Source organism: Manis javanica, chromosome 6 (genome assembly GCF_040802235.1).
Source record: "Manis javanica isolate MJ-LG chromosome 6, MJ_LKY, whole genome shotgun sequence".
Taxonomy (NCBI): Eukaryota; Metazoa; Chordata; class Mammalia; order Pholidota; family Manidae; genus Manis; species Manis javanica.
Window position 1 is genome coordinate 27,320,439 of NC_133161.1, and position 21,030 is coordinate 27,341,468.

Sequence of the window (21,030 nt, forward strand, 5' to 3'; positions counted from 1 at the left end):
GTGTTTTCCTCCATTTAGTACAATGTATTACAAATGTCAAATAGTTTAAATTATTCTTCATATCTTCCATATCCTTATTGATTTTTTATCTTTTTTTCTATTATTGAGAGATTGGTATTAATCTCTAAATGTAATTTTAAATAAAGAAATAAAAATGTTCTATCATATTTTGCCACTTGTATTTTGAAGATCTGTTATTAGATGCATAAATATTCAGGATCAGTACTTCTTTATTAATTGATTGCTTTGTCATTATGAAATGGCCTTCTTATCTCTGGTAATATACTTTGCTTTAACATCTATTTTAGCCATGCCAGCTTTTTTAAAAAAATAACATCAGTGTATTATATCTTTCCGCCCTCTATCTATTTATTACTGCACATTTAAAATTTTTATTGAAGCAGCATATACTTGGATCTTTTTTTATTCAGTCCAACAATTTCTGCATTCTAATCAGAATATTTAAACTATATTTTATTACAGTTGCTGAAATGGTTGTTTAAATCTGTCAGTTAGTTTTTTTTCTTTGTCTTATATGTTCTTTATTCCCTTCTCTCTCCTTTTTCATCTTCTTTTAGACTAATTGAATATTTTTTATGGTTCCATGTTTTCCTTCTCTGGTGGCTTATTAATAACTATTGTTTTAAATATTGCTTTAACTCATCACAATCTAACTTCAGGTGATATTATAGCTTAATGTATAGTGTAAGGACTTCACAATATTGTATCTCCATTTCCTATTGAAGATAAGGCTTAAAGACATAAAGACATATTTTCTTTTTAGGAATAGCATCTAACAGTTTCTGACCCACAATACACATGTCCAGTTAATGTTATGGGGATGAATGAACAAATGAATAAATCTCATAAAGTATGCCTAATTCACTTTCATTTCTCCTATGCAAAGTTACAGTAGACAGTAGAATGAGTTGTTTTTGTTTGAAAGCCTGAGTTCTCTAAGTAATAAATTGAAACAATTACAGAATACATGGTTTGGATCCTACAGCAGGAATGAGGTTCTGATCTGTTCAACCTGTCTCTTAGTAATAATACACAGAAGCAGCAGGTGGGAACAGCCATACTCCATTACTAACCTGTTGTTTTCATTGCATTAAGAAGTCCCTGTGCATCTGGGAGCTTTCCAAACCACTAAACAATATCCACTGCTTTGTCTTTAGCAGTCATAACTAAAAGCTAAGTACTTTTATTCCCTGCCAGGTTTTATTGTATGTATTGTATGAGTCAAAAATAAAGTCTTTAGGTCAAAGGTGCAAGATCCAAAGTGGTTGGATATTGAGTATCATAAACTGTAAAGTTTAGAACCTGCTTCCAGAATACACTGATTCTGGCATTGGCTCTACCATAATAGCCGCAAAGGCATAATCAAGCCACTTAACCTCTCTCCCTCTGCCCTGACCTTTACTCCACCGCCCTTCCACCTTATCACATATTTTTGTGAATTCATTAAGTTCTTTGGAGTATGTGAAAATCTGTCACCAAGATTTCTCAATCTCATACTTTCCTGTCTTCCTTTTCCATTATTTGCATGACTTGTGACTAGTTTGCATACATAAAGAATGACAAATTGGGAAGGTTTTCACAAGTCTTAACATTCTGGCAAATTGTTAGGTTGTAATTATTAGACCTTACGTAGGTTTCTTATTCAATGAAGAATAATAGTTCACCTCCACTCTTCAGTGTAGTAGTTGATTTTTAATATAAATACCAACACTTATCTGTAAATTAGTATATCCCAATACATTTTGCTGTAATTGCATATTCCATGCTCCTCAGTTAAAGGATACAGCTGAAGTTATCCAAGTTTAGACATTACTGCCAACTCCCTACTTTCCACCCTACCCTGATATGCTACAGATTGCCAGAAATAAAATTGACTTGACTCTAAGAATTCTTAAAATAATTAAGAGCCAAAGAGTGAGAAAAAAGCTAAATTAGTTATTGTAATATTTATGAAATAATTAAGGGAGTGATGTGTGGGATTGGGGAGAGGATATAAAATTGAAAGTGCCTTATCTCGAAGTAATTTTCCTTAGGTATTCATTTAACTTCAGTGTCAAGTTATTTACATAACAAGACTAATGCCTGTCTTCAGGGTGGTGGGAGAATTAATTTAAATTTCACGAAGTACTTTAAGACACTTAGTTGAAAGGTTCATCATAAATGCCAGGCTAGTAAAAAGAAACACTATAAAGCTACTCATGCAGTGTCCTCTAATAGAGGCTGTATTGGTAAGGAATTTTAAAGGTTACTGCTATTCATAATTTATGGGTGAAGGGAATAGATCAAGAACAATAATGATGCTTTCCTGTCTAGATATGTCTTAAAAAACACAGATGTAGCTCTGATGGAATATATTGTTCCATCCAAGGAGAAGTATGAAATTGACACTTTACAAGCAGTAAAAATGATATATAAAAATGAACAAGAGTCAGTATCTTTAATTAAGCTATAAAAAATAGAGACAAACCTGACTCTGTCTTCCAAAAACTTTAAGAAAGACTTTGAAATGGAAAAAATAATCCTGGATTATTTGGGCATATGGAATTTGAAATTTGTTAGAAATATATGCATGATGGTCTTCATTTGAGTAACCAAAATAATCAGCCTCATTGTTAATCCTTATTTTTTTTATTTATGATAAGGAAAGTCAAAACTTTAAGTTAATTAGCACAAAGTGAGAAAAATTTTTCAGATGATTTCATACAAGCAGAATGCTCCAAAAATGTGAGAGAAATAATCACAAAAATTCTTGTTAAAGTAATCAGACAAAGCTAATGATGTAAATCTATGGTGTAAAAATGTCTTGGAATCACACATTTAGCAGAAGAAATTTAAAAGGTAAATGTAGTGTTATCAAATCTCAGTGTTTTGTGTCCTTTTATGATCAAATCTCAGCTTTTTATTGTCTATAGGTTAGTTTTCTATTGGAACTTTAACAAATAACCCAAAACTTAATTGCTTAAAACAACACAAATTTATTATTATCTTACAGTTGTGGAGGTCAGAAGTACAAAATGACTCTCAGTAAGCTAAAATCACGGCATTGGCATCCCTTTTGGAGAATCTAAGGAAGAATGCAGTTTTTTACTTTTTCCAGCCTCTAGAGGCTGCCTGTATTCCTTGACTCATGGCCCGCTTCTATTTCCAAAGCCAGCAATGACCACTTAATTGCTTCTCACATCACATCACTCCAGCACTCCCTCTCCTGCCTTCCTCTTCTAAAACTAAGAGTCCTTGTGATTGTACTAGACTCATTTAGATAATCTAGGATAACCTCCCACTCTTCAGGTGAGCTAATTAGGAACCTTGATTCCATCTGCTACCTCAAGTTCCCTTTGCCATCTAAGATAACATATTCACAAAAGCTCTGGGAATTAGGATGTGTGTCTTTGGGAGATGAGGATTCTGCCTTTCACAGTCCAGAAGTGGAAAGATGTGAGTTTCATAAATTTGTGGAGACTACCAAGTCAATGGTTTACAAATTCTGGCATTCACTACTGTCATTTTCTTTTATCAAATTTTGGCAGTACTTTAGTTGGCAAGCCTTTTTCTCTTTTTACCTCAGGTTTCAACTTTTAGGTTTGCATTTTTATTTCTAATTTCTCTAAGAATCATCTTTCCAATCAACCAGCCACCCAATGCATGGTTAATGCTTACAGTAGGGTGTGAAGAGGACGACTAGTAAAGAATGGCTTAAAGATACTGGTTTAAATTACCCTGTGAGCCACCGATGAGTTACTCTGGATCAGCCAATAGCTCCTGCCCTCAAGGAGCTACTCTAAGTGTGTTCCAAGAGCCCCTTCATATGATAGTTAATTAATAAGTAGGGATGTCAGAAAAGGTTTGGGAATGATTTATACCTTGATTTTCCTTTTCCACACCCTCTCTTCTACCTCACTCATGCAAATAACAAAGCTTTTTAATCTCTTTTTTAACAAGCTAATGCCAAGAAAAAATATGTAATTAAGGTAATACTTTGCTTTCTTTTTTCCCCTTCTTTTAGTCATTTACTTCTTTCTTTCTTTCTTTTTTTTTTTTTTTTTTTTTGAGAAAATGCCTTTCTCATTAAAGTGCTATATAGAATGAAGCAAATACGTGGTTCTCTGTCAGGCCAAAGTACACATTTGGTAAAGGGTTGGGAGTTTGATCAATTCTATATTGTAAATTCCAGGATTCTTTCCAGCTTTGAAAATAAAGGAAGCAGATTTAGCCCACAGACAATAAAGTTGACAGAAGACTTAATGCTAATCTTCAGTACACAAAAGAGCATTGTGTGTTAGTGACAGTGAGCAGGTGTTCTTTGTATCAGTGAATAGGACAGGAAGTGGTGATATTAAATCAAAGGAAAAATAATTTAGATGAAGCAATCTCAAGTGTATTAAAGCACTGGAAAAATGTTGCTAAGAAGGGTATAGATTTCTCTCAGAAAAGTCATTTAATTAATTTTCTCCATGCACAGAAAAAACAGGGGCTCTGATATTGGAGAAAATACATGCTAGTTAGTAATATGTACTAAATAAAAATTTACTGAAATAAAGTAAATTCAGTTAGTCCTTTCACAGTACATACTCCCAAGGTTCTGAGCTCTCAAGAAGATACTTGAAGGGTTCATAAGGAATAGTCATTGTGATTCTTTGCTTAAGTATAAAATCTGTGTTAGTTGAATGAGAAAGACAGAAAAATGGCAACTGAACCCAGAGTCAAGGTTTCTCATAAAAAAGTTCTACTTATCTGGAGACATGTTCCCTTGGGTACTCCTTAAAATACCCTCAGGTCTTATGTCTGATGGTCAGAAAGAAGAACTTTTAATCACAAATTGTTGAAGCATGACTCCTGATAAAAGGTTTTCAGTTCCTTCTTACTCTCTTATTAAAGAGTCTTTTAAGGCCATTTCACATCTTAATTGGATGTTCGGACACCTCACCATGCACTGAGTCACATGACTCTTCGCCAGCATGTCTACCGCTGGATAGAAAGGAATTATTCTTTACCCAAGAGTATGGAAACCTTGTGATGTCATTTCTTGCTTAAAAGCGCCATTTGACTTCATGCTGTGGGATACCATTCAAACTCCTTAGGAAAACACCTGTTTTCCGCCAAATCATTGCAGCCTGGCCTCCCCTACACTTCCTCTTGCTGAGATCTTTAGTGACTTCTCTGTTAAACCAGGCCAGAGCCTCTCCATCCTCACTGAGCTCTCCACAGCCATTTGGTGCTGAAGACCACTTCCTCCTCCATGAAACTCTCTCCACCTTGAACGTAGTGAGTGCATCACGCCCTTCTGGTGTTTCTTCTGCCTCCTTGGCCTCTGGTTTCAATTACAGAGTTCTCGTCCTTTTCCTAAGCCTTAAAAGTTAGTGTTCCCCAGGCTTCTCTTTCTCCTGTTGATGAAATAAGGAATTGGCATGGCAGATGTAATGAGCTGTTGCATAGGTTGTGGTCCTTTTGGTGGCAAGTAATGGAGCTTGATTAAGGGCATGACCAGGAAACAAAGAGCTGAACAGTGAAGGTTGCGGGAGGTCTTTAGAACCAGACCTAGTGTGACAACGTCGGCCTCAGGATTGTGCGCTTGTTTCTTAGTAGTTCGGAGGGGTGCCACTCTTCGTAGTTCAGTCCCTTCCCTAGGTCTTGCCCTGTAAACCCTGTAAATCTTAGGTGTTCTTTTAGATTCCAAATGAAACAGTAATTCCTCTGTGTGAAGTGTGTCCTGATTCCTTCAAGAATCGCTAGTTCAGCCATCATTGAGCTAGAATTCTATCAGATATGCATCTCTGTTTCTTCACTGAAAGACTACAGAACAGTTATTCCTGTCATGTGGTCCTTTTTTCTTCTCTAGGCTAAAAGGTATTTGTGGGAAAAGGTAGTGAATTGTTTACCCAGCCCCACAGCCTATCTAGCCCTTTCTCAGGTCTCCTAGATTTTTCTCCATAGGTTTTTTAGTTTTATAGGTCTTTGCTGAAATTTAGAAAATAGAAAATCATAAATTCATAGGTCACAAAGTTCAACTAATGTAATATATACACAAGTGCACATGGCTTGGCTTTAATTGGTTTTGTACTAGTGAAAGCATAGTAGAAAGAAAACAATGTAGACGTGCCAGGTTGAATAAGTACATTTTAAGAGAAAGATCCTTCTGAACCCCATTTTACTCTAAACATTATGTATATATATATATATATATATATTTTTACACTTCATATTTAAGCTTTTTTCTTCCTGTGTTTAAATTTGACAGACTTTTAAACAAAGCCTGAAAAACATTTAGGGCTTTTCATTATACCATAGGAAAGATGGCAAGTAATGTTAACATTTTATTATGAAGAAGATACATTGGCTTCATATTTAAGATAAGAAATTATAAAATGTGTTATGTCATGCTAAGTAACATGACATTAAAAGTGTTGGTGACAAAAATAAACTAGAAGAAGCAGAAATGTGTATAGAAAGGTTAAGAGAAATGAACAGCAAAGAACAAACTACTTTGCCAAATTATATAAAAAGCTAACTCTATTGTACAGACCCATAATTTAGATGTGAACCTAGAATACAGAAGAATTCTTAATAAATTTTGTATCTGTTAACTATTTTAATTATTATGCATTGACATCAGACATACTTCTCTGAACAGGAACTAATTCCTATTTAAGTAGAACTGCTGCTTATTGGGAAATAAAATTCTTGAAGCACTTGTGAAAAACTTACGAAGCAAAACTCTAATTAGGATAAATGCTGTAACAAACAAATGACAACATTTCACAAGTTTAAAACAGTGACATCTATATAACAATCTACCATGGGTGTTCTTGATTGATGGGTAGATTTTCACCATGTGGTGATTCAGGGTTCTAGTTTCTTCCATTTATGGTTCTCTCGTTTCCTAGAGCATTGGAGTTCTCTGCAGTTGTCTAGCAGATGAGCAAAAAGGGATGAAGAAAGCATTCCTGTATCTTAGTTATCTTTCCCTAAAGTGATACTTATCACTACTCTTCATATTCCACTAGCCAGAACGTTCATGTGTCCCTGCTTAGGTGCAAGAGTCGTCGAAAACACAGCCCTTGGCTAACGAGCTGCTTCCTAGCAACAGTTTTTTGCTAGTGAAAGCATGAATCCTGATGGACAGTCAGATGATTTGCCCTAGTTCACCCTGCTGCCAAGGATAACAGCAGCTGTGTTACTCATCCTCCTGCACATAGAGCAAGTTCACTTCAACTCAAGGGAAACAACCCAAAGTCTCAGCCTGCCCTTCCATCTAGTCCAAAGTCCAGCGGCTCCATCAGGTCCAGCTGTGACTCTATGCAGCCTGGTGGCCTATGAACTAAAGTTCATGTTAACTGCCTGCCACTCCACATCCCCTCCCCACCCTACCCTAGCACAAATCCAACATACTGTAGTGAAGCAGGGGCAGGAGAGCTTCCCATCTGACAAAAGATAAGGAAATACACAACAGTGATTGTCCAATGACAGCAATGAAATCCTGATCATGGCGGGCGCTATCAAGACACTCTGTCTTGGCAATGTTCAAGATTGCATGATTAAACCCTTACTATGCATCTGAAAATAACTTCTTTGTCCTTTATTCTAACCTGGTCCTTTGGGCTCTACACACTGGGAACTTCTTCCTTGTCTGTTATCATCCGTGGCTAAATCATATGAAGGAGTATGACTAGTTTCTGCTTGTGCAATAAGGGAATATGGAAACTATTTTACAGGCCATTTTTAAGACTAAGTTCTGGGTTTATTCACCAGTACAGTTCCTTTAGAAACAATAGGTTTCAGATCTTTAGCCTCCATTTGTTACATGTGCCAGTGTTCATTCACATCTTTATCAGTCTGTCCAGAAAAACAGACAATTCCAGGTCTTTCAAATGGAGGAAATTTAACACAGGGAATTAGATACACTTGTGATAGAGCAAAGAAGCCATACAAATGATGTGAATAAACCCAGCAACTAACAAATTCAGAGAACTGCTGCATATCCAAGGGATTAAAGGGCAATCGGAAGAAATGATATTATCAGATATTATACAAGCTCTTATCTCTATAAGAGACTTATGAGCTCCTTGGAGGATTTGAGACCTATATTCTTTCATATATGTCCCTACATAGTGAGCACTTATATGTTTAATTAAACAGAGATAAACAGTAAATCCCTCCACTGACTTCACTTAGAAGTACCTATTAGAAAACTAAAATGTTGAAGATATAATGGTATTCAATACTGGGATGATCCCTAATTTGTGGGTCAGAGGCAAATATTTATTTAATAACCCATCATCAGCATTTAGAGAAGGATAAATTGCCAAAAGTTTCAAGTATTCTCTTTTTGTATAAAATGTTCAGAGTTTGGAACAATACCAATTTTTGTACAAACCTAGAAAGAAGAATTAAAAAGGAATAAAGTTTCTAGGTGGCTCATGCCAGATTTTTAAGTAAAAGGATGTGGTAGGTAGAAAAAGAAAGAAAGGGAAAGTTTTCTAGGTAAATAGTAGCTATAGCTACAGAAGATATGTATCTTAGTCTTTGATTATTTTTCTGGAGTCACCTTCTAGTTGATAATCACATTCCTTTGTCTACTGGTTTGAGCCAAAAAATTATCAACTTATTTTCCTTTACTGTTATTTAAGAATCTGTAAAATACCCCATTGGATATTTTAGCAGTCAAACAGAACTAATTCTAGAATATGATCATAAGTTTTTAAAAAATGCCAAATGCCATTTAATTTGTTCTAGGATGTGCCATTATATGCTTAACTTTACAGATATGCTGGACTCAGCTATGGCTTTTAGGATCTAGTACTTGAGAAGAGTCTCAAAATAGCAGATGGATTTAACAACTTGTAAGTTGGGAATAGTTCAGGAAGACTTTATGACTATGTTGTCTTTTCTAAAGAGAAAAAGCCTGCCGGAAGACTTTTCAGTGAATATTTTCACTTATACATAGAAATGAGGACTTTTTTTTAGCAGAGCATGCCAAAATCAGTTGCCACGTTGTGCTTTAGAAACATTTTAGTATACTAAGCATGTTTATAATGCTTCCATTTACGTAGAAGTTTCAGGTCTATTTTTTACATTGGTTTGAAATTAGAATGGCTTAAAACATGATAATACCCCATTTTAATATATGCATTAAGGCTTGGATATAGACTGTGCCTAAATAATGTCATGACCAACTAAAAAGGGGAAAACACATTCTCTTCTTTACAGGCATACCTTGGAAACACTGCAGGTTTAGTTCCAGACTACCACAATAAAGTGAATAATCGCAATAAAGCAAGTCAAATATATTTTTTGGTTTCCCAGTGCACATAAAAGCCAAGTTTATGCTATGGTCTGTCAAGTGTGCAGTAAGTAGCATTATGTCTAAAAATATGTACATACATCAGTTAAAATTACTTTATTGCTAAAAAATGCTAACCATCATCTGCTTTTTCAGCAAGTCATAATCTTTCTGCTGGTGGAGTTCTTGCCTGGATGTTGATGGCTGCTGACTGATCAGCATGGTGGCTGTTAACAGTTGGGGTGGGTGGCATGGCCATTTCTTAAAGTAAGACAACAGTGAAGTTTTCTGCATTGACTTCCTTTCCTGAACAACTGCTCTGTAGCATGTGATGCTGTTTGATAGCATTTTACCGCCAGCAAAGCTTCTTTCACAATTGGGGTCAATCCTCTAAAACCCTGCCACTACTTTACCAACTAAGTTTATGTCATGTTCTACAGCACTTGCTGTCATTTCAACAATCCTCACAGCATCTTCACCAGGAGTAGACTCCATCTCAAGGAGCCACTTTCTTTGCTCATCCATAAGAAGTAACTCGTCACCCATTCAAGAGATTTGGTGAGATAGCAGCAATACTTCTCATGAGACTGAAATAATTTTTTTCATGGGATTCATCAGATTTTTTTTTTCATGCTATTGTAGCAATTCAGTCACACCTTTGGGCTCCACTTCTAATTCTCTTGGGATTTCCACAACATCTGCAGTTGCTTTTTTCACTGAAGTCTTGAACTCTTCAAAGTCTTCCAAACTCATGTTAATGTTGATATTTTGACCTCTTCCCACAAATCATGAATATTCTTAATGGCAGTTAGAATGGTGAGTCCTTTCCAGAAGGTTTACAGCTTACTTTGCCCAGATCCAGCAGAAGAATCACTACCTGTGGCAGCTATAGCTTTATGAAATGTTATTTTTTGAAAGCCATAATTACTCCTTGATCCATGTCCTGCAGAATGGATGTTGTGTTAGCAGACATAGAAATAACATTAATCTTGAATATCTCTATCCAAGAACTTTGACCAGGTGCATTATCAATGATCATTAGTACATTGGAAGGAATCTTCCAAGCAGTAGGTCTCAACAGAGGGCTTAAAATATTCAGTAAACCATGTTGTAAAGAGATGTGCTGTCACTCGGGCTTTATTGTTCCATTTATAGAGCACAGGCAGAGTAGATTTAGCATAATTCTTAAGGGCCCTAAGACTGGCAGAATGGTAAATAAGCATTGGCTTCAACTTCAAGTCACCTGCTGCATTAGCCCCTAACAAGAGAGTCAGCCTGTCCTTCGAAGCTTGGAAGCCAGGCATTGACTTCTCTCTAGCCATGGAAGGCTTGGATGGCATGTCCTTCCAATAGAAGGCTGTTTGTCTACATTGAAAATCTGTTGTTCAGTGCAGCACCTTCATTAATTATCTTAAGTAGATCTTCTGACTAGCTTGCTGCAGCTTCTACATCAGCACTGGCTGCTTCCCCTGCACTTCTGTGTTAGTGAGATAGTTTCTTATGCCTCAAAACGAATCTCTGCTAGCTTCGGTCTTGTCTTCTGCAGGTTCCCCACCTCCCCAGCTTTCATAGAATTGAAAATTTCTTGCTCTGGACTAAGCTTTGGCTTAAGGGAATGTTGTGGCTGATTTCATTTTCTGTCCAGACCTCTACAACTTTCTCCATATGAGCTATAAGGCTGTTTCACTTTCTTATCTTGTGTGTTCACTGGAGTAGCACTTTTAATTTCCTTCAAGAACTGTGTTCACAACTTGGCTAACTGGAGTAAAAGGCTATTTTTCAGTCTATCTCAGCTTTCCACATGTTCCTCACTAAGCTTAATCACTTCTAGCAGCTGATTTAATGTGAGAAATGTATGACAAGATCTTGTTTTTCACTGGAACACCTAGAGGCCACTATAGGATTATTAATTGGCCTAATATCAATTTTGTTTTGTCTTAGGGAATATGGAGGCCCCAGGATAGAGACAGGGGGACTGGTGGTTGGTGGAACAGTCAGAACATGCACATTTATCAGTGAAGGTCAACGTCTTATTTGGGCACAGTTCATGGTGTCCTAAAATAATTAATAGTAGTAACATCAAAGAGCACAAATCATAGATTGTCATAACATAACATGAAAAGGCTTGAAATATTACAAGAATTACCAAAATACAACAGATATACAGAGTGAGCAAATGTTGTTGGAAAAATGGTGCTGATAGACTTGCTCAACCCAGAATTGCTTCAAACCTTCAACTGGTAAAAAAAAAAAAAAAAAAACCACAGTATCTACAAAGCACAATAAAGAGGAGCACAATGAAATGAGGTTTTCCTGTATATGGCATCTAACACCCAGAGAGCTTTTCTTTCCTATGTTGGCTTTGTGGAGCTACAGTGTTGTGAAATAATCACTTGGTAACTTGGCAGTTTTATTAAAAATAATTACTCTGTTTCAATCATTTATAATATCTTTATAGTTCTGAAAACAATAGGAAACAATTCTTTGGTATTGATCTATAGCAGAAAATGTGCTAGGACCAGTCTTTCCATCTCTAATTGAGTTGATTTCCTTTAATACCATTTGCAATGAAAGTACTAAAACATGAGGTATATTTTTGCTGCTTATAATAATTGGTTTTGCTTTTTAAGCATGCTGTCTAAATTTCAAAGAATATTTCTTTCTGAACTTCTTTGTCCTGAGGAATTTAGAGTATTCTTGAAATTACAGGTGTCTATTAAGTATTTTTCAACTGTCAATTCAACTGTAGCCATTAAGCTATTAATTCATTATAAAGTGACACAGAAAGAAACTCATTATGTGATAATATGAAAACACAAATTTGTTAAAAAAAAATAGCCAAATGAGTCTTATTGGAAACACATCTGTTGTGTGAGTCAAATGGTTTTTCAGACACATTTGGACATGACACCTTCTTTTTAGACAATAAACCGTATAGAAAATATTTCAGCTCCAATCCTTAAATACTCTGTATTCTGCATGTAAATGTTTTCTTTTTTATCCTTTGCAGGTGGTATTATACCCAACATCTAATAGCTCCAAGTCAGCTGAGTTGCACCGAATGATAGTTCCAAAAAATAGCCAGGACTCTGACTTAAAAATCAAATTGGCAGTGCGAATGGATAAACCACCACATATGAAACATAGTGGGTGAGTGTGTACTTGAAGATGTTTTTCTCCTGAATTAATTGGATTCCATATCAATGTATCGTTTTCATCAATGTATTGAAAGCCATTATGTCAGGCTTTTACATGGCGTTCTCCCCAAAGAATGACATACATAAGTTAATTTTTTAAACCTGTGGACATCTTTATAGCTAAATACATGGGTATTAATGTAACTGTTTTACGCTAACATAATAGTGGTAACTGAGTGCATTGGTATTACATCACTTACACTGATAAGGAACAGTGATATATGGCAAGAACATCTAAGAAATACTTTTCAAAATGCAGTAATAATTGACACAAATCTAGCACTAAGTTCCCCAGAAATAGTTAAGCTTACACAGAATATTAAAATAAAAAGTTATTCAGATATAACTTAGGAGGCTGTACACATTTGTACAGGAGGGATGTGAGTGTACATCCAACACATGGGTGAAAAACTAAATCAACAGTAGAAGCAGCCAATGCTGGCGGATAAGCCAGGGACTGTCTCCTGGGAGTGCTGTGGGCCAGCCAGCCTGCATCTCTGCCAAGGTTCTTTTTTCCTGTAGCTGGTGAGGTAGCAAGTCTGAACTCCTGAGTATAACAAAATGAGTTTTTTTTTTTAAACTCTGGTCTTTTTCAGATAACACATTGGGACTCACTACAGCCAAATCCCAGCCATAGGGTTGTTAGCCATTAGAAACAAATGTGGCCATTTACTATGGAGTGAAGCAGTTGCTAAACTGGCTTTTCCTGAGTTTAGCAACAAACATAAGCATTTAAGAGAGTGCATTCCTGTGCAGAGAGGTGTCATCTGCTGGCTTTGGGGCCAGACCGCCAACAGTGTGGCGGAGCTAGTGGATGAGTTGACAGGATGAGGATGCCTTGGATGACCATTAGAGGAAGCAAAGTTAGGCTCTGAGTTGGGGGCAGCCCAGAGGTATATGTGACAGGATGAGAACATATGGCTTCTTTGGTTTGCGTGGGCAGTGTATGTGGTATCAGAACTAGTCTCCTGGGGGCAGAGCACTTCAGAGGGTGGGCTCTTAGAAGGGGAACAGTCATTTTGGAAACACACGTTATGGCATCTTTATGCAGCAGTGCAGTCTGTCACTCAGCTCATAATGCAAGTGGAGTTCCTGGGGTTTGTTATTTAAAGTTTTTTCGTTCATTCATTCATCTACCTGCTTGCCACTGATTGATGCAGCAGATGTGTGTTGAGCATGTACTCTATTCCCACCGGAACAAACCTCAGTGAGATACCATTCCAGGCCTAAAGGAACTGGCTAGTCAGGATTCCGGCTTGTATACAAGTTAATTATTATACTGAGTAATAAGTGCTAGAAGAGAAGACTGGGAACTGATGAAAATACCACCTGATTCTAGACGGAGTTTGTCATAAGTCTCACAAGACACCTGTCTTTCAAGAGGAAATGAAGGATGAATTCAGGTGGGCAGTGGAGAGGAAGGGCATCCAGTCGCATGGCATAGTGGGCACATGGGCGGGAGCTTTGGAAGGGCTGTTAGCCAGTGGCGACAAACTCAGGGAGTAGGCATGGTGCACTGTGAGACTAGAGATAGAGTACTACTGCTCTAAAGTGATGAGGGACTAGTAGAGCCTAGGGTTAGATGTAAAAGAACGTTCCAGGCATTGAGTTATTTTCCTGTTTTTAACTCACTGTCTTTTAATGATAGCACAAGAAATGGGAAGCTGTGTATTATAACACCAGTATAGCCTTCTTGCATGGCACCTTGAGATTGTCCCAAGAACCAAGATTGAACTAGAAGTTGGGCACATGGCAAGTTCTTCAGCCTTTAGCATCTGTGGAAAGGCCTGCCCTAATCCTTGGCAGTTTCCTGCTTTAGAATGCTCCAGGGCAGGTGGGACAATCCAGCCCCCTTCCCAGACTTGTCATTTTGCTTTTGGGTTTTTGGTTGCGTTGCTTTTTTATCACTCCTTTGCAATGACGGAGAAATGGTTTGTGTCACACTTGGAGCCTTTGACTGAATCATAATCCCCAGATTGGCTCTGCAGCTGACTCTTTCGCCCAAGACTGTAGATGGAGGGGATTACTAAAGAGAATATGTCATAGCCTCTCAATCTGTGAAGAACTCACCTTGGGTTCAGATCAGGAATGCTTCAGACCCCAGATATGTCAATCATTATCTATCACTGCTGAAAGGTAATAACAGACTTTTCAGACATGCAGGTATCTCTGCAGTCTATAGTAGGTAAAAGGAGGAATTCTAGAACTGAAAATATCTGTGATGCTGGTCTGCTCGGTTATGTTGTCTGGCATAATTAAGAATATCATACCTCATAATAGTGATTCAATAAAAACTAATTTAATTTAATACTAGTATTAGGCATAATAATGATCAGAATTAAAAGTTTTCAGCATTGCTGTAAAAGCAGTCATGTTTCAGTTTCTTGGTGCCTGGGAGGTTTTTAAATATTCTGAATATCACCCCAGTGTACAGATATATATGGAAGAACATGATTTGACCCACATCTTTTTCTGAGATAGTTCCTAAATGGATTATACCGAACTTAATTACATTTAAGAAGAGAAAGTCAACTAACCTTTTTCTTCCTAGTGCTCTGTCATACACCAAAGCAATAATGTAATAAGAATAAGAGATTAATAGCATTTTCCTTTGGGGCTGGGTTGTGTTTTGTCAATAATTCATCTTATAATAAATAATTAACATGAATAATGAATAATTAACATGAATAATGAATAATTGAAAAAGAGACAAGTCAAGTTAAGAGAAGATTAATTTATGTTTAAAATATGGCAAATTCCTCCTACAGATAGTTGTCAAGTAGATTAAACAGGGTGTTAGAGATTTTTATCTTCAGAGCACTTTTCAGAATAGACTGAAATCCTTTGGAAATGTGGTCATGAAAACCTATTTTGTTTTAATGTGAGTACCAAGTAGATCTCTCCTATGTGAGCTATTTAAACATCTATTTTTTTAATTCATTTGTCATGAATATATGGCACATGTGTCGTCCCTAAATAAGTATTTTATCATTGTTATCTATATTGTGTGTTCCCAACTATGCTGTGAGTTTCTTACACCTGTTTGAATCCCATGCCTCCCACAGTGTGTAATCAAGGATAGATATTGTACAAATAATGATGATGAAAATGACAGTGTGTTCCTTAGAGTTCTAAGGAAAAAAGAAGAATGGCAGTAAGCTGTATCTGTAAGTCAAAACTTAAGGGGTTCTAAACAAAATGTATAAGGGATAGAATATAATTTTAATATGAAAAATACCTACTAAATAAGTGATATTCTGTTCTCAGCTGTTGCATTTTAAATGACCATTTTTGAAGCAGAAAGGAAAATATGTCTGATAGAAAGCTCATGCTTCTAACAAGTAATCAATCTGTGGCTACGTATTATAGGCTTTTAGAATAGGATTGACTACATGCAATTGAAAATAATTTGAATAAAATAAACAAAATGATGATTTCATTCTTTTAAAGCCAAGCTGGACATTACCACATGACATTATGTGGTAAAAAAAAAATGGGGTTCATTTGTTCCTTTGGTATATATCCTATAGACTCACTCATGTAAATCTGTTAAATGAATTACCAACTAGATTTTGGATAGTTAAATAATTCATGTCCAACTTTGGAATTTATTTTCCAGCTTTTTTGGGTAGCTGGAAGACAGCAGTATTCTTGAACAAATGAACTATCCTTTAGCGTAGCCTAGTGGCTAAGTAATAGTATTAACTGAAAGCTCGGAAATACTCTCTCTTTTTATTAAGTTTCATTTTCCTAATTCACATGTCACTTTCTCAACCCAAAGAAAGGCAAAATAAAATGTAATAAAACAAATGATTGTTGTGACAGTTAAATCTACAATTGAAAAGGAGAAAGAAGAAGATTAAATTGGCTGTCACAAATATGCGGAGGCATCATGCCCAGTATTTGTCAGAAGTCTGTGTGCAACTGATCATTTTCTAGTAAAACATGAATGAAAATTATATGAATATATAGCTATAGAAGAGTGTTGTCACGGTTAAGAATTGGTAAGGTAAAATTGTAGCCAAACTGCTGTCATAAAAATCTCATATTTCTCTTTGTGTAGAGTCATATTTGCCTATTTAAACATTTGTTGAATGAATAGATGTATTGAAATATCTCAAAATTATCATATATAAAGCTCTCCATTTAGTTGACATCATGAAGGTAGAAAAGGCACTGGGCCTGTCTTGCTGAAGGAGAGAGACCACAGTTCAAGTGTCATTAGGAAGAACGGTGAGCACCAGGCTGACTTCATTACTGTTTATCACAATAGAGGGAACAAGCTATGCATTCAGGGGCCTATGGAAACTTTGTCATATGCTTGCAATTCAAACATGGTATTTGCTCATAAAGTGAAATGACTACACTCTAATAAAGTTCCATTATTTTTGTTTATGATTAAAGGTTTATAATCTGCAAGTAATTTAGGGGGCAATCTGATTACTAAAGAGGGGAAAATCTTATTTTTGTTAAGGTGGCATACACTTTAAGGAAAGGGCAAGTCTATTTTATCCCAGGAAAAGTAGATTCCTCACTCTAAACAGACATTTTTGAATGACTTTCCTACATGTCCCTGTCTGAAATAACCACACTGTGACATCTGACCTTCATCTGAACCCATATATAAGTCTATTTGCATTCCGAACTTGAATTTACCCCATTTCCGGCTCATCCTGGTTTCATAGAAATCCCACTTCTTACTGCCTTGCCAAAACTTCTGACAGTGTTTGCTAGGTTCTTAATATAGGATAGATTCTTTTTCCAAATACAGCTCTCAGAAAAGAAATCTGTCTGTGGTACTTCATAAACATTGATGTAGTTGTAGTTATTGTACAATGATAAAATATAAATCATAAAGCCAATTTTCTTTTTCCATATGCCTTAATATTCATGTCATGTTCTGTATGCTAATTTAATTAGGCACTGTTTTTCATTTTTATTTACTAGTGATTAATAAATTGTGTAGTCATGATAGAAACACTTTCCAACATAGCTTTAAAGATCATGAAACTAGATGTTTTAACTTATACTCCTCTGTAAAACTTCTGATTTTTTCCATAATAAATTAATTCATCTTTGATCTTAAACGTGGCTTTCTGTTCAATACTCTTTCACTATCAAGATTTTTCTCCAAGAGAGTAACATCTTAATGTACAATATTTTCTTCTTCTTTCATGCATCAAATAACTACTCTCTTTTGCTTTTAGATACCCTTCAGTGTCATAGCTGGGCATCTTAAAGATACTTTGGGTCAAATAATTAAAGGTGGTTTATGGGGTCCTTTTTTCTTTATTTTCTTTCAGATACCACAGACTGTGTTTATAGGCTATCCCAATTAATTTGGGGCACTTTTTTAAACATGGGAACTATTTAGGAATACTCTAAAATTTTAATAGAAAAGGTTCATCTCAATGCCTTACTACAAAATTATGTGCTGACACAGTGCTACTTTTTATTCCTTTGTACACATCTCTAGAAGTTTTTAAGTTATTGACATAGAGTTAGTAAAGCAAAAATCTTGGACTTATGAAACACCTGAGCATTGTGAAAGGTCAATAAAAACTTGGATATTATTCAGAGCTATTTCTTTTTAGGTCATTCCTCTGACACATGTAGCTGATATATGGCTCAGATGGAGGACGGTGCAATAATAGTTGTGTAGAATAAGCACTAATTTAAGAGCCGAGCCACCTGTGTTTGGAGGTTCATTTCGGTCACTAACTTGGGTACATTCCTGCATCCTTCTTGGCATTAGTTTCATCAGTTGCTAAAGGAGACATTGGACTAGAAAATCTGAATGGCTTCTTAGATCCCCGGAAACTTGACTCAGCAAAGTTTCCTCCCTCACCTCTCTGGGGGGAATTTTACTCACTCCATGGTGTGCCACACATACAAAGGATGCACAGAGTTTGGGGAGAATAGAAATGGTAGAAGTGAGGGTGACCTGGAGAAGTGACAGATTTGAGTACTTTCTAGAATCTTCTCAAGACAAGAAAAGAAAATATGAAGACTGAAAACATTAGGCTGCTTCTATACAAGATTTGAAAAGTATACATTATAGAATGTCTGTACTCTGAAAGTATTAAAAACAGGTGCATGTTAAAATTCAGAAAGGAAATACAGTGAATATACTAATCAGAATAATGAAACTTTGGGGAAAATTTTCTCTTTTCCAGAGATGTAGTTGTATTACTTTTATGATAAAATAATGTAGTTTTCAAACCAAAAAAAAAAGCAAGTACATTTTCTTTTAATTAAAAATAATTACATTTGTTTTACTAAATAACTGATTAGCAGGGAAATTCATTTGAGAGGATTCCTTAAGGTGAGCCTTGAAGGATTGCTGTCCATGAGCTGTGGAGTCAGACTGTCTACCCTGAATTCCTAGCTCCATCACTTAGTAACAATGGGATCTTGGGAAAATTATGAAACCTTTCTGTACCTTAGTTTCCTCATCTGCAAAATGAAGATGTTAGTAAAACCTGCTTCATAAAATTGTTCAGAGAAGTAATATTTTAATATGTATAATGTCCTTAACCAGAGTGGCTGGTTTGCCCGCTATTGATCAAACGCTAGAGAAAGTATATCCTTGAGTTGAGATAGTAGCAAAAGATGGATAAATAAACACTAAATATTTAAAATTTGAAACAGAACAAATAGCAATTACAACAAGGCACCAACCATCTCCATCTCATCCCACCACCTCTGATCCTTTTTCCCTCGCTCCTTGTCAAGTACCCGTGGAGGCTGCTGCGGAACAGTAGGGAGATGGACCCCGGACATCCAGGGCTCCAGCCAGCTGGGTGGCTGTCTAGTCCCGTGCCTCCTACGTTTCTCATCCTAAAAGCAACATATGTTGACCACACTAAATGATGTTTAGGTTTCTTCCATCTCTGAAATCTTTTTTTTTTTTTTCTCTTAAACCTGAAATTAGAGTCCCTTAAGGAAAGCAAAATGGAAATGTGCCTATTTCTGGGCAGGTGGAAACAGTTAACTGATTTCTAAGCCACACTGTTCTCCTTAACGACCCTGCCATTAACAGGAAGCAGAGTACAGAGTGGTTAAGAACACAGGCTTTGGAGTTAGACCTGGGTTCAAATTTGAACCCTGTTATTTTTGATGCAAACTTTGTCAATTTACTCCTCTTAGCCCCACTTTTCTCATCGATGAAGTTAGATTGTCCTGAACGTGAAATGAAATGTGCTCACAAAGCATGTAGCACACTGCCTGTTATATATACTAAGTGCTCAATTAACAGTATTTTCATCAACTATAGTAAAGACTTCTGGTTTTAACCACATCATTTGATTTTATTTGGAAGAAAATGCTCATAGATAGATGGGAAAATAGAAATGTACAAATCCTCAGTAATTTCTTGAGAATTATGAAAGTTATGTCCCCAGTTAGGGCCCTCTGTCTAATTGGTCAGCATTAATTGATGTTTTTATTTGACAATATTATGGATGTAGGTGGCAGTGTTGGTAGTGTATGTGTGTATGTGTTTATCTGTGTCTGCTAGCCTTATTTTGTCTACTCTATGTCCAAAGGGAGAAAAATGAAAATATTAAGAGCTCTTAACTGTGCCTAAGCAGCTGACCTAAATGATTTATCTAAGGGATAAGCTCAGTTAAGAAAGAACACCTGGAGATTTTTTCATAGCAACTCAAAAGAATAAGAACTTTCTTTTCCCTTTATGTTAGCCCAGTGCCATCCATCGAAGTTATTTTTACAATGGCAAATGCTTTCAAAGCATGGTATTTTAAATAACTAGTGGCATCTTCTATATGTTCAGTGCAACTGCGAGTTTGAATTTTCTTGTTTAATTTTCTTGTTTAAATCATTAGATAAGTAATCCTTATCTTACATAGCTCTAAACAGTTTTAGGTTTTGCTAGTTGTGTATTAATATTTGCCCACTTTTCACTAAGTTGTTGATCTCAATTTTTGCATACCAAAGCAATTGCTTTTAATTTCATCTTAGGAACTTTTTAGGTGTTTTAAATTACAGTTGTACATGTGCTTCATTCAAGGAGGGATTGATTAAGCTCTATACATAATGACTCAAAGACTTGTGGTTACCATAGCACTATACCATAGCATACCATAGTTACCGTAGCACCCCAGAATTTTCTATATGACATTCATGTAGTTGAAAAATTAGTCCACTTCTGTATGTTACTGGGAGACATGAGTGGGTGTTGAGATCTGTGTTCTGAAGGTGCTGCCTAAACGCTCTCATCCGGTACCGGGCATCTGTACTTGCTGACACTGTTACGGAATGCTCTTACCCCACGGCTACTTCCTTGCTTCTTCCAGGTCTCCCGTCAGACGTCATCTCCCCAAAGATGCCCATTCTTACCACCCCGTATAGAATAGTGCCTTTCTCTCCCCACTGCCAACTTTCTTAACTTGCTTCATTTATATGGTCTTATCATTACCTGGCATTACATTTTTGGCTATTGTTCAGTGACCATCTCACCAACTAATATGTCATCTACCTCTTAGTGATTTTCTCTCCAACCAAATGTAACTTCTG

At 36.3% G+C, this 21,030-nt stretch overlaps 1 protein-coding gene across 14 annotated transcripts in view; it reads left to right on the forward strand.

The window, feature by feature from the left end:
• The window catches only part of CADPS2 (calcium dependent secretion activator 2), a 519,662-nt gene that overhangs the window by 268,683 nt on the left and 229,949 nt on the right, over window positions 1-21,030 (forward strand). For all 14 annotated transcript variants that reach the window (XM_073238523.1, XM_073238521.1, XM_073238513.1 and 11 more), the window contains one exon: window positions 12,309-12,448. In XM_073238523.1, coding sequence (XP_073094624.1) covers window positions 12,309-12,448 — 140 coding nt within the window. The remainder of the gene's footprint in view (window positions 1-12,308; window positions 12,449-21,030) is intronic.